The sequence below is a fragment of the Atractosteus spatula genome, chromosome 7 (assembly GCF_055471065.1).
Source record: "Atractosteus spatula isolate fAtrSpa1 chromosome 7, fAtrSpa1.hap1, whole genome shotgun sequence".
Classification (NCBI taxonomy): Eukaryota; Metazoa; Chordata; class Actinopteri; order Semionotiformes; family Lepisosteidae; genus Atractosteus; species Atractosteus spatula.
In genome coordinates this window covers 45,048,807-45,062,130 of record NC_142712.1, presented here as the reverse complement: position 1 = coordinate 45,062,130, position 13,324 = coordinate 45,048,807, and the positions used below count along the sequence as shown (strand labels likewise).

Genomic DNA, 13,324 nt, shown 5'->3' with positions numbered 1-13,324 from the left:
CCATTACACTCATGTACTGTATATCACAGTGAAACAGGGAAATGAAGATGATAAGCTAAAGGATAGATGCAGGGAGACTACAGCATTTTCTCAGCTAGGTGAGTCATTCCAAATACTTTATACAAATACTTCCAAATCTCTCTATCTCATTTATTGTGTTCTAACCAAACTACTGAACCTAGAATTGGTGATATGGTCCCCACATACTGCAAAAATGTTTTGACAGTTGTAGACCATTTAAGCTTCACAGGATGATCACACCCTTCTTCAGAAGACAACACGGGTCACAAGTATTACACAATGGAGAACAACTAAGACTCTACAGATTCTCTGGGATCCCAGAATAGCATCTGTTGGCCATCATCCTCTTTGTCCAAATACTTTTTGTTTTTTTAATTTTTTTGAGGATATTCAGAATCGCATTTTATTTGTAGTTTTCTTGATTTATGATCCCCTCATCATATTCTTGGTTGTCAAGTTCAGTAGGTGCCCTCTTTAATTGTCTGCAATTAATTGTAATTGTAATTGAGAGATTTAAAAAATAGTTTTAAAATAACTCGAATATTGTATCTTTATCTTATCAGAAGTTAATGTCTTCAAGGAAGCCGCAGTAGATAACAAAATGCCACATCATGACCACATTTAAAAAATACTTGTGAAATAAAATTATTGCCTCAAATCCCCCATCTACTGGACAAATTTATGCACTGAATTTCAGGATGAGTTTACACAGGATGACCCAAGTAACATATTTAGTCAAAGACATTTAATAAATAACAAATATGCAGACCACTATTATACAGTGCCTTGCAAAAGTATTCAGAACCTGTATACAATGTACAATGTACATACACACATTTTAAATTAAATATTCTATTCAAAACCTGAATGCTCAAACTGAAGACTTCTAAGGCTGAGGTAAATTACAGTAAATGTTTCTTAAAACTGAAATATGTCGTTTGCATAAGTAATGCCCTTGAACTATTGGGTAGAAGCACCTTTGGCAGCAGCTACAGCTGTGAGTGTTTTGGGTAAGTATCAACTATGTAGACCAGCTTGGTAAAAAAAAATTATATTCCAAATTCCGATTTGCTTAAGCTTTCTTAAGTAGTTTGTGGATCACTTATCGACAGCAGTTTTTTGGTCTTTTTACGGATTCTCAGTAGGATTCAAGTCAGGTCTTTGACTGAGTCACTCAAGGACATTCACTAAATCTTAAAACACTACCGTGTAGCTTTGGCCTTGTCCTTTCATTGTCCTGCTGAAAGAAGAATTTTCCGTCTTTAGCAGACTGAAACAGGTTTTCCTCTAGTATCTAGTACTTTCATTTTCCCCTAAATCTCAAGAAGCTTCCTAGTTCCCTAATGTTGCTATCATCATGCTTGACTGTAGGGATAGTTTTGACTGGGTAATGAGCTGTGTTGTTATTTGTATCAGATGTACACTCTGCATTGAGACCAAAACAGTCCTATTTTGTATAATCTACCACAAAACCTTTTGGCACGTTTGCCATTTCCCTTATATGCTTTGTTGCTGTAATTTTCAGTTGTCCCAAACTTGTTTCCTTCTTGCCAAGCTGTTCAATCTGGTGGTACAGCCTGGTCTAGGATGCGTCTGGGTGGTATGTGCACCTTCCTTTTCTTATTGACTGAGTAGGTTAGGCTCACAAGGATATTCAGAGATTTCAATATTTTTTACACCCTTTCTCTAATATTTGGTGGTTTTCAATTATTTTGACACATATTTACTTTAAAGGCTCCTTAGTTTTCAAGGTTGAGTCTTTTCTTAAAATTTACCTAAGCAAAGAACCTGCTATAAGAATGTGTATATACCATAACAAATTATAATTGCTACTTCACAATGTCATGATTACTGCAAGTGTTATAACCACAAAAAATGAAATTGAAAATAAATGTGCATGGGGCTAAATACTGTACTTTTGCAAGGTTCTGAATACAGCAATAAAGATAGCAGGTTTGGCTACAGTATGTTGCCTATGAGTTAATTACAGCTACTGCAGCATAAGTGGATTTCATACTTAGTACCTTTTCAGTTGTTTTTGTTTTCCTGCATTTTATTGACTTGTTTAAAGCAGTAGCTCTTCGTACAAGCAAATAAATTTAACACTTTAGATTAAAAGAACAGGGCCATTAAAATAACACAAACTGCTTTATTAATGTGAAGAGTATTCCTTTAGAGATGAAAAACTCATTTGAAAGGGTTAATGAACATGCCACCTCCACCGAAACTCATAGGAACATTCTGAGAAAATTGTGCGGCTTCTGGAGTTTCACACTTCATCACCATCAAGAGGTGAACCCGACATCTGTCTCATTTAATTCCCCCTTCACCTCTGCAGTGATCAATCAGAAGCAGACATGCACCTTGCTAAGAAAAGTGCCTTAGCTCTCTTAATAATCAACACGGAATACAAAACCATTGCGACATGTCTCCTAATCGTTTTATGGTTTTGTTTCCAGGATTACCTTAATTATCCTGATTTTTTTTGGCCTTTTTTTTGAGGGATAAACACGAATGAAGTCCCACACTGCCGGATCTGATAAATGTGTTTACAACTGAAATGGGTGTCAAGTGGAATGAATAAACTGTTAGAAAAACCCATTAAGATAAAAGCCTTTCTAATTAAAGAGCAAAAATACAAACAGGAGGAGGAACATGATCTGTGTGTTTCTTAGCAACATTGTGCCTTTGAAAGTGAACACTGCTGCTCTGTGTATGCCTTCTCGGTAAACAAGCATTTTAATAGGTTTTTATTAGATTTTACATCATTCCATTAAGACCTATTACCATCATTTCTAAGTATTAGCAGAGCAAACATTTTAGTGTGTGCGTGTTGTAACTAAGTATATTTTGAAGCTCCTGCTAAATTCCTTGAATTTTTACGAGTTGCTCTTTTTTGCTTTCCTAGCATGTGTGCTTGAGCAGAGCATTCCACAATGATTTATAATGGATGAAACAGTCGCGGACTCAGTAGAGCTTGGAGGCACAGGAACTACTGTATGCATGTGGGTGTGCTAGCTCAGATTTAGCCACGTGTGTGCAGACAGTGAGGCTTTCTCAAGCAGCAGCATTAGCGTGAAAGTGATACCAGTTACAAGTGGGAAACACCAGTTTCCTTACTGTGTTTATACTGTTTTCTAGTGCCTGGAAAAAGCAATTCAGAGCTGCTAAAGTCAACCTAAAGTTGGAAAAGAGTTTTGGATACTGAAATATAGAAATTTGCTTAAACCAAAATGGTGGTACAAGGGCATCACGTTCAAGTGTTGTTTAAAATATGTTCCCACCTATCACAAAGCTATTCTAGGAGAGTTACATTCATACTGAAGAATTAAGAAATTCAGCTCTATTAACAGTACTGCATCATCCAGGTAAGTTACTTATAATGGCGTAATAAGTAACTTCGTTCCATAAATAAGTGTTATAGCAGACTTAACATTATCTGTAATAAAGAAAAAGATGTACCAAAACAGGAATGCAGCAGATGTTTGCTGAAACACTTTATTGAGAACACTGTACATACATGGTATTACCAAAAACGCTACATCATTTTGTATTTGTTGGTTGTTTGTTTTAAAAAAGGTATGTGATTTAACAGATCTGAAAAGAATGTCCATGTTCACATTACAATAACTATATATCCAGCCAACATAATGCATAAAACAATATTTCTACATGATATTATTTATACACTAGTCTGAGTACTGGTACATCATTGTGTGCTTGCATCAGTTTTTACAGCTAGGACAATTACACAGCAAATACATTACAACTCAAACGATGTCCCTTCTAAATTTGTTCCATTGTGCCTGTACAATAAATAAGTAGAAAATATATCTCTGTTATCAATCTGAAGCATTTTAGAAACACATTTAACATACAAAAACACTAACAACTACGATCTCCGAAAAAAGACCAGCTATTTCGGCAATAGGAAAACTAGTAGCCTGTTGATACCTAATTGAGAAATTGGCCAATGGTTCTAGATTGAATAGTGACTCAATTCAATTTACTAAACAGAAGCAATTTTTTAGGCAAAATATCAATTACCTTGTTTCATAGTGCGTACATTAAATTGAAGGAAGTTGCTTTTTATTTCAATTTCTTGCTGGTACACAATAAAAGAAAAATGGACCAAAAAACTCTTATATGAAAGCAGTGTGGAAATAACAAAAAAAACAAACAGACTTTACACTCACTGTTAAAAACAGAGTCCCCCCCCCCTTGGAAAAAGGTGGGTCTTTCCTGGAATGGGACTGAGGTTAACACCACATCATTTTGTCAAAGACGGAATGTTTTCGTTTTCTCGAAGTCAAGTATATTCATCACACACGTTACAGTCGAATCACTTACGTCAACGTTTGTCAGGTACAACAGAACGAGCTTGGGAAGATAGCGAGCCAGTGTGAGCAGGAGCTCCACGCTGGCAGAAGTCAGTAGTCCTCTGTGTGTCCGCTAGTGCTCCCTCACACAGTCCGCTCAGGCAGTGCTGACAGCAGGAATGCAGTATCCCCCCTCACCACCTGTTCCTCAGAGCTTCATTTTCTTCACCACAGGGATCGGCACCACCTGGTGGATTTTAGCCACCTCGTCATCCGTGACCAGTCTCACCCACTCAGGCCTGTAGTCCCCCTTGAACCCCACAAACACCATCTTGTCTGAAACACAACAATGCATCAATTAATACAACTGAGCAAGACAGGAGCCTCAGATCTGTGCCATGTTATTAAAAATAATGAATAATGGGCACATACAGTACAGTATATAACAGATGAAAGATGTTCAATTGAGCCATTGGAATTTTCCTAAGGTTTTAAGTGACAAAACATTTGTGCCTCAATGCAGTAAATGCCTTTTGGTGGGTAGAGAGATGTAAAATGTTTATTTTAATATATATAATGATAATGTTGTTAGTTGTTTTCAAGTTAAATCCTAGTGATTCCTTGCATTTATATTGCACCTTTCATCCCCAAGAACCCAAAGCACTTCACACATATTAGTGCACCCACTCCAGATACCACCGGCGAGCAGCCCACCTGGGTGGAGAAGTGGGACATAGCTTCACCAGTTGAAATTAAGGAGAACTTTACATAGGCCAAATTAGAACTTTATTAAACAACCCATTTTAACAAAATTCTTGTACTCGTGATTACTGTTACAGCGGTTTTGGTTTATTAAAAACTCCTGTTCACTGGGTGTTAAATTTCTGCACATCAAATAATTTTGACCTCATTTTACTTTTTGAAAGTTTTGATGAGGTTTGTGATACAATACAATTTGATTGTCACGCGATGGACTCTTGACCTCCTGAAGTGACGTATGGAATGCAACAGTGCCACCTGCTGTTTTTTTTAGTAACACCATTGTTAAACTCATGTTCAATTCAGTGGGCACTGAACAAAATATATTTTCACTTACTCCAAAGGAGTAAAAATGGTAGATTGTTAAATGAAGTTTTCCAGACTAATATACTAGTTTTCCAGACTAGTATAGACTCCAAAGACTCCGTGGAAAAGCTCTACAACCCAAAATCTTTACAGTATTTTAGTATTAGTATAAATACTATTATATCGGACCAGGCTCAGAATTATGAAATTCCAGTCCAATCGCAGAAAACAAATGTTTTTAAACCTATTCCGCCTCGACTATAAGCCGTTAAACCTCAAAATGATCGAGAAAACACATCTACTGTTAGTTTCTGATCGGAAAGGATGAAGAAACAGTCAAGTTATGTGTCAGAAACTGAAAAGAACAGAGAGAGCACTGCTCAACAGATCTTTGTTTCCAAAGCAGGTTAATGATTTGTGGAAACTATTAAAAAGAACTTCAACAAAAAAAAATAAACTTTGATTTGTATTACTTTGCAATGTTAAACAGCAAATATATATATATATGAATAGCCTTGACTGTGGTAATATTTTGATCTTCCCTGGGTGTCCCTTTTTTTCTTACGGTGATTCTATGTTGTTTCGTGAAAGAAAATTCTATGTGGACCGCACATGCTGTGAAATATGATTTTCTTCTCCAGAGTCAATTCAGAACTGATCAACCTGACAGCTGCAAAGTAAATGGAATCTAAAGGAAAGTAATCGACTATATATACTGACACACTCCAGGAGCTGTAGTAGCTGTGAGGACTGTCAATGTGTCTGGTCACATAATGATTTGCTTTAGTAAGGGATTGTGGGTAAACATGGCAAGACTCTATGATAAAGATACGTTTGTGTTTTTTGGACACCTGGTCTGTTCAGATACCTAAGAGTATCACATCTGAGTAGCAGTAATGCAAGGACTTCCACGGGATTGGAGGAGCTTTTGCGGCCGAAGTCAGTGGGGTTCGCCACAGGGGACGATGGTGATAATACATAACAAGAGACAAAATGAAAACTATGTGGATATGACCTTGAACAAATGGACACTTCTAAAGAACTTGTAAAGACTTGGGTGTCAGTCAGATGCAAATTAAGACAAATGGAAAAAAATAAGTTTGAATACCCCAGTAGCAATATTTCAAAAGCACTATGGCACATGAAAATTGAATTCACTACTTAGGCTCATCTCCAGAGAATTTTCTCCATAAAGGATGACTACAGTGGACAATTACCTTTTAGTTTAATGTTTCTGTCTGCTCCAAGTGTTTCAAGTGTTTTAGTCCAAGGTCCTCTAGAGACAAGCCTTCCTTTGGATGTCATCAACACTATGCAACTAAAATAAAAAAAAGCTTAAGAGACATTCATGTTTTAAAATAATAATGCTAATCTTAAATCAGAAACTGGGTTTTCCCTCCAAACGTACACAGTCGGTAAAACAGTAATAGTGCCACTGTCTAGCATCCATTCAAGTTTGTTATAATACAGATATCAAACAGCTGCACAAGTTGCCAAAACTAATGTGTACTTTCCAAGTTTGAAACAAACCCTTGGATCTGCCGGGCAGGTGATTTAATAAAACCCAGCAGTTCCCATCTCTACAAACTGAAATTAACTCAACACTGTAACACAAATTTATAGAATGTGATGGAGCCTTCACATGAACTCAGAAGGAAGCTAATAAAATATCCAACACAGTAATATACTTAATGAGCTGTTTTTTATGTTTAATTTTACTTGCTTAGTTGCTTCCCTCAGAGACCATCTGAGAAGGGAAGACTTTGATGATTCTCACTCTTTCAGTAAATCTTTTGCTGAAATTACAAACGTTGGACCAAATTAGATTCCTGTCCTCATTAAGGAAGTGAACAGTATTTTTTTTATACACGTACTCATCTTTGATGTTGGCTATGTAGCTCTCAATGTGGGCTGGGATCCCCAGAAGAATGGAGTTTCTAAATGATTTGCTGTCTAGAACTTTCCCGTAGTGACTGTCAATGACGGTCAGCTGCACCCCATCATCAGCCTGGTAGATCTTCCTCCCGTTAATCTGCCAACACATCAAAGAGCGATTGAAAAGGCTGCCATGATGATGCCCAGCACAATGATTTTTCATACCATGAGAAGTTAAACACTAGTGCAGTACACTTGGGGATTCTCAACTAATCTTCACTTATTAGTAAAAACTTCACTTATTCAAAATGGCATCTCTCTGTGGCCCCTAAACCTTATTGTACTATGGCATTATTAATCTAAAAGACTTCTTGGGCATTAATCTAAATTACAGGAGGACTGTATTAACTGAACATATCTAAGATACCGGATAGAATGACACTATCACTGTAACTTGACATTTGTTTCTTTTGGTTCCATGCCTTTACTGCTATAAACCCTTACAGGAAGAAAAAGCACCAGAACATATTTATTTGTATTTATCTCTATAAAAATGGGACACTAGGATTGGAATCCCAGCAGCTCACTCGTCAGAAAGCCCAGTCCCATTCAAGCAAGAGAAATGTGAAGCCTACCTCCGCATAAGCAAAGTCATCCTTAATGTGGAAGAAACGGGTGTTGTAAGACTGCAGCTTCATTTCCAGAAAGTGGTCCTTGGAGTGCTGAGAATAACAGAGAATGGACACTTTTTACTGGGAGGTAGACTTGTATAGACCTAATGTCACTCATCTCTCTGACCTTCCATGACACATAGTACTTGCAACTTCTTACTTTATTGTCCCAGATGGGAAATGTGGTTTACAGGCAGGTAAAAGACATAACACAATACACAATACATTTAACGCAACACGAACCTGTTAACAAATAAGAAACAAACATGTATGGTGAAAATAAATATATAAATAAAGTCACATATACAATCAATTGCCTAAATTAAGCAGGTTAATAGGTGCACTTAATAGCTTAGTTATACTGCACTTAACCCTGGATAGTCTAAATCGATGCAGAGTGTATTTGAGCTCCTTTCATCAGGGCAAGGGATGGTAATGACAATCAGTGGTTAATTTTGGCCATCCACACTATTTGTTTCATGTAGATGTTTGACAGCTGTAGCTGTTGTGCACTGATAACTCTGCTGACTACTTTCACTATCCTGCTCAGTCTGTTTTTCATACATACTGCATGTATTAAGGTTACCACACCAGGCCACTGCAGTGAATGTTAAAACAGATTCAATAGCAGTTCTATAGAAGTCACCATTGTACTACACATAATAAAACAGTGGCGTTTTCTCAGGAAAATCAATCTCTGTTTAATATTCTTACATACCGCATCTGTATTTTCCTCAGAGGTTACCTTATAATTAACTATAGTGCCAAGATATTAGTAACTGTTGACAATTTCAATTTATTGTTGTTGTGTCTCTAAGGTTTTTGCAGCTGGTGGTTTCTTTATATATAATCAATGATCACATCTGTGGTTTTCGACATTAAGTTGAAGGAGTTTTTACACCATTCGACAAAAAATCCCCATCAGGCCCAAGAAAAGCATCTCTATCTTGGAGGAGACTGACAATAACAGTGTCAGCAGCAAGGTTTAATGATGTGTCTGTCCTCAAAAGGGCTTCTACATAATAATCCTTACACTCCACTCAAAGCACTTTACAGGTAATAGGAACTCCTTTCCACCACCAGCAATGTGGAGCATCCACCTGGATGATGAGACGGCAACCAAAAAGCACCAGTACGCTCACCACACACCAGCTATCAGTGGGGAGGAGAACAGGGTGATTCATGGGGATTGTTAGGAGGCCATGATTGGTAAAGGCCAATGGGAAATTTAGCCATGACACCAGGGTAACACCCCTACTCTTTACGAAAAATACCCTTAGATTTTTAATGCCAACAGGTCAGGACCTCAGTTTTATGGCTCATCCAAAAGATGGCACTTTTTCATCACTATACTGGGGCATCAGCACCCATAGAGGCTACAGGGTGAGCGCCCCTCTACTTGTCCCACTAGCATCTCTTCCAGCAGCAACCACAGCTTTCCAGGAGGTCTCCTATTCAGGTACTGGCCAGGCTCACATCTGCTGAGCTTCAGAAGGTTGCCAGTTGTGATTTGCAGGGTGATGTACTATAACTATGGTGTTAATTAATTCTGCAGCTGCTTGTACAAAGAATGTACAGGATGGGGTCAGCTGCTCTGATATAAAACTATTTATCTTGACTCTTTGAGCTCTGTTGGTAAAAAAGTCTAAAATCCAACCTATAATATTAAAGTCTAGATTAAAATCTAACTATTGAGGTGTACAAAGAAATAGTTACATGTTCAAATCAATGGTGCAAACTTGATGAGGCGTCTGCTTAGTTCTGACAAAGATCTAAATTAGGAGCAGAACAGAATAAACCAGGCATCAATCATGCTGTCACCCTATGTTAGGCCTTTGTTTTTAAATTGCCTGGAGGCTTTGTCCCACCATCAGCTTTCCAATCTCCTCATTTTAAAAATTATGATGACATGTCTGAGTCACAGATCAAGATTTATAAACTAAGAAGAAAAGGCATGACATTTGGTAGGCAGTTTTTAAAAATATAAACTAATTTATTTAACGAAACATAAATAAAGATCAATGATGAACAAAAAGGATTTTTAAATGACTTAGTGTGGAAGATTTAGCCAAGAACAGTGAATTTCCTACAGTGTACAAAATGTAATCCTGCAATTAAGGCATATAATTCCTACCAGCTGGGTGTTGGGCAGCTTCTTTGGCATTGGGACGTCTACAATGGGCATCTCAGCATATTTGGGATATGCCTTCGCAGTGCAATCACTGGGGCCACTGTTCTTGGGGATCACAGCCCTGATTTTAATCCTTTCACAGCCCTTCACTGAGCAGAATGCCAAATTCTCCTTGTCATTCTGAGCTTTGAGCTGCAGGAAGAGAAGCCTAGACAAAGGAAACAAGACAACGAGAAGACTGAAGAGATGTTTCAGTCCAGGGGCTGGAACCCTCTCAATTAAATTCCCGTGCGACCCAGGAGAAGTAAACAGGGGTTTATGAAGAAGGCAGAGACCAAATACAGTATGTAATATATCTAGTTTCCTTTCAGGCCCAAACTTTTCATGGAGTTAATTTTTCCCATTTCTTAGTTATAGTGCTCTTACTTGAAAGCCTTCATTAAAAGAAGGAATGCAATAGATCTGAAAACACCAGTTCTATTTTTTTTGGCTATTCAGTCACAGTCTGAAATGCCTGTCTCTCTTATCCTAGCGTTTGTCCCGCATCAGCAGGGTCCGCTTGTCGGCACGCCCGTCTCCATTTGGTGGTTTGAACCAAATCTTTGAGCTGACGTTGCCATTAAATACGAGAATACTCCAACCGGCGCGTCGCTCCGCCTGCCGTCAGAGGGAGTCTGAAATGCCTGTCTACAGTCACTCAATCGCACAAGGAGACCTCACAATGTGCAGTTTGCAGCTCTGAGTGCAGCAGCTCGCTGGCACCCAAGACTGAATTGCACTGACATAGAATTTCCAGTCAGAGAGAGCGAGATGTCACGAGATGTCACATTTCTTACCCCGTGTCCTCCTCCCAGTAATAGTAGCCATGCACCGAGTGGCTGTGGTCTATTTTATCTCTTTGGAAAGTTCTCATGAAAATCCCGGTTTTTCGAGTTTGTTTTTTGAGACGGTTGTGAATATCAGAGATGATAGTGAAAGTTGTTCCTTTAGGATAGCAAAACCCCACTTTGATCCAGTCGTTCCTGCGAATACGAGAAACGAATGGAAGGCGTGTTATTTTGTGGTCTCCGATAAAAGCCGAGTTAAGAGCCAACTCAAAGGCATGTACACTAGATGGCGCCATGGAACAAAGTGGAGAGAAATGTAGAGCTATTGGGAAAAAAAACTAAAAAAAATACACATGTACTGTATGTTTCCAATGCCAGTAATATATTTTTTGTAGAGTATTATTTGAAATAGAAAATCATAATATTGCAACTCAATTCTAAACTGTGGATTAAACATTGTGAAACAGAGCTTTGCTGTATTGTTTTTATCTTTCCTCTGATGACACTGCACCAGGTGTGAGCAGGAAACACTGCATTCATTTCTTCTGGGCATCAAAATAATGTCAAGTTGCATTTGCAAGCAGCATGCTATTACCCTCTCTATATTTCTACTGGAGGTGACAGGTCTTTGGAAAGTCAGCAAAAAGATGAGAGAAAGAGTTTAGATTAAGTTCAAGTAGGTGGCCATGTCAGGATGCGTAGGCATGCAGAGGAACAAGTAAAGGTTTATTCCATGCTGAGAAGAGAAGAAAGGAAACACAGCATTCTGGCTGTGGAGACTTCTTCAGGTGGCTCTTGAAGAAAGCTCCACAGCCGAAACGTTGTGTTTCCTTTCTTCTTTTCTCAGCATGGAGCTTAGATTAAGATGCCTGCTGCAATTCACACCCTTCGTCTCATAGCCAAAGAATGTTAAAGATCCACAGAGTGAGCAATTAGGACAGAAATTCATGAGAAAGTTAAATATCACCATCCCCAAGACTAGTTTTTATAAAATGTGTATCCCAGAAATACATAAACATCTGCAAATTTTCATTACAATACTATAAATATTCTTCATTCTAATAAAGTGGGAAATCATTCCGTTCTGACTGCATATAAAAACAATAAAACCATGATTGGTTATATTGATATATAATACAGGTAAGAACTTTCAAGGAGAAAATGACTTAGTAGACAGGTCCCCAAAATTCATTTAAACTGCACTTGAAATAAACATCTGTAGGTGAATATGAGTCAAGAAAAACTGTAAGAATTATGGGGAAAAATATACTATTATACAATTTGGGGTTGGCAATTTGTGTAGTCTCATACTCCATTGAGCAAATATTATAACAATGATCACACACCAAGATATTTAATGAATCATGTATCAGAATAGGAAACATGGCTGCATGGCAGTTATCATTGTTTTCCCACAATCTCTTGGGTCGTCTGTTTGAATCAGGACCAGGGCACTTTCTGTGTGGAGTTTGCATGGTCTCCCCATAGCCAGGGGGGTTTTCTCCTGGTGTCCTGGTTTTCTCCTACAGTCCAGAGACATGCTATCTGGGTAAACTGGCGTGTCTAAATGGTCCTTGTGTGTGCTTCTGACTGAGGTGGACTGGCATCCCAGATAGTATCTTGCCATATGCTGGGTTAGGCTCTGGTTCACTGCAGTCCTGTACAGTTATTCAAAATGATGGATCAAAACAGATGCCAACACTATGAGAGGGTTCTAAAATCTGCTTCAAAGTATCAAAGCACACAATATAAAATCACACAAAAAGAAAACTTTGTTCCCAAACAAAGACACCATACAACATTTGAAAGTTTTTATAGAATTTCAAGTCAGGGCTTTTATACACTTACTTATATGGGTTTTTACACCTGTCAAGAGCTTTTATTAATAAAATGTTGTTGTCCCTGACCTGTTGAAGTTGATGAGCCAGACCGTGACCTCTGCAGGGGCAGGCTTGTCCCAGTGCAAAGTGTAGCTCTTGGCCAGTGTCACTACAGGCTGGTACTGCTGGTAATGGCTCTTCTTTCCCAGCGCACCCATCAGCACCAGGGGGTGCTCAGGATATTCATCCTTCACTATCTTCATATTCAGGTTAGCAGGGTTATGAGCTTGAACGTATATCTGAGTTTTAAAACACAAAATGAGTTATTGAGCTAAATTCCCATGACCACAGGAGTACTACTATAACTACAACTACTACTATATTTTATATAGCACCTACAAGTAGCAATACAGTAGGTATAGAGAAAAAAACAGTAATAAGGATAGCAAATTACAATATGAGCATACAGTATAAGAAACACAAGCTGTTAGAGGTGCAGCATGAGATACATTGTCACTAGAAAATGGAGCAGACACAGACAATAATTTAAAAAAGCGTCTTTGATATTCTTGGAGACTGAACTCCAGAGAGAAAT

At 38.2% G+C, this 13,324-nt stretch overlaps 1 protein-coding gene across 1 annotated transcript in view; it reads right to left on the bottom strand.

Moving 5' to 3' along the window:
- Positions 1–3,500: 3,500 nt before the first annotated feature.
- Positions 3,501–13,324, bottom strand: part of cemip (cell migration inducing hyaluronidase 1) — a 76,431-nt gene continuing 66,607 nt past the window's right edge. The window contains exons 23-29 of the mRNA XM_088920562.1: positions 12,817–13,028; positions 10,919–11,104; positions 10,086–10,290; positions 7,916–8,002; positions 7,280–7,437; positions 6,623–6,723; positions 3,501–4,676 (exon numbers count right to left, since the gene is read on the bottom strand). Of these exons, the coding sequence (XP_088776688.1) occupies positions 4,549–4,676; positions 6,623–6,723; positions 7,280–7,437; positions 7,916–8,002; positions 10,086–10,290; positions 10,919–11,104; positions 12,817–13,028 (1,077 nt within the window). The 3' untranslated portion in view covers positions 3,501–4,548. The remainder of the gene's footprint in view (positions 4,677–6,622; positions 6,724–7,279; positions 7,438–7,915; positions 8,003–10,085; positions 10,291–10,918; positions 11,105–12,816; positions 13,029–13,324) is intronic.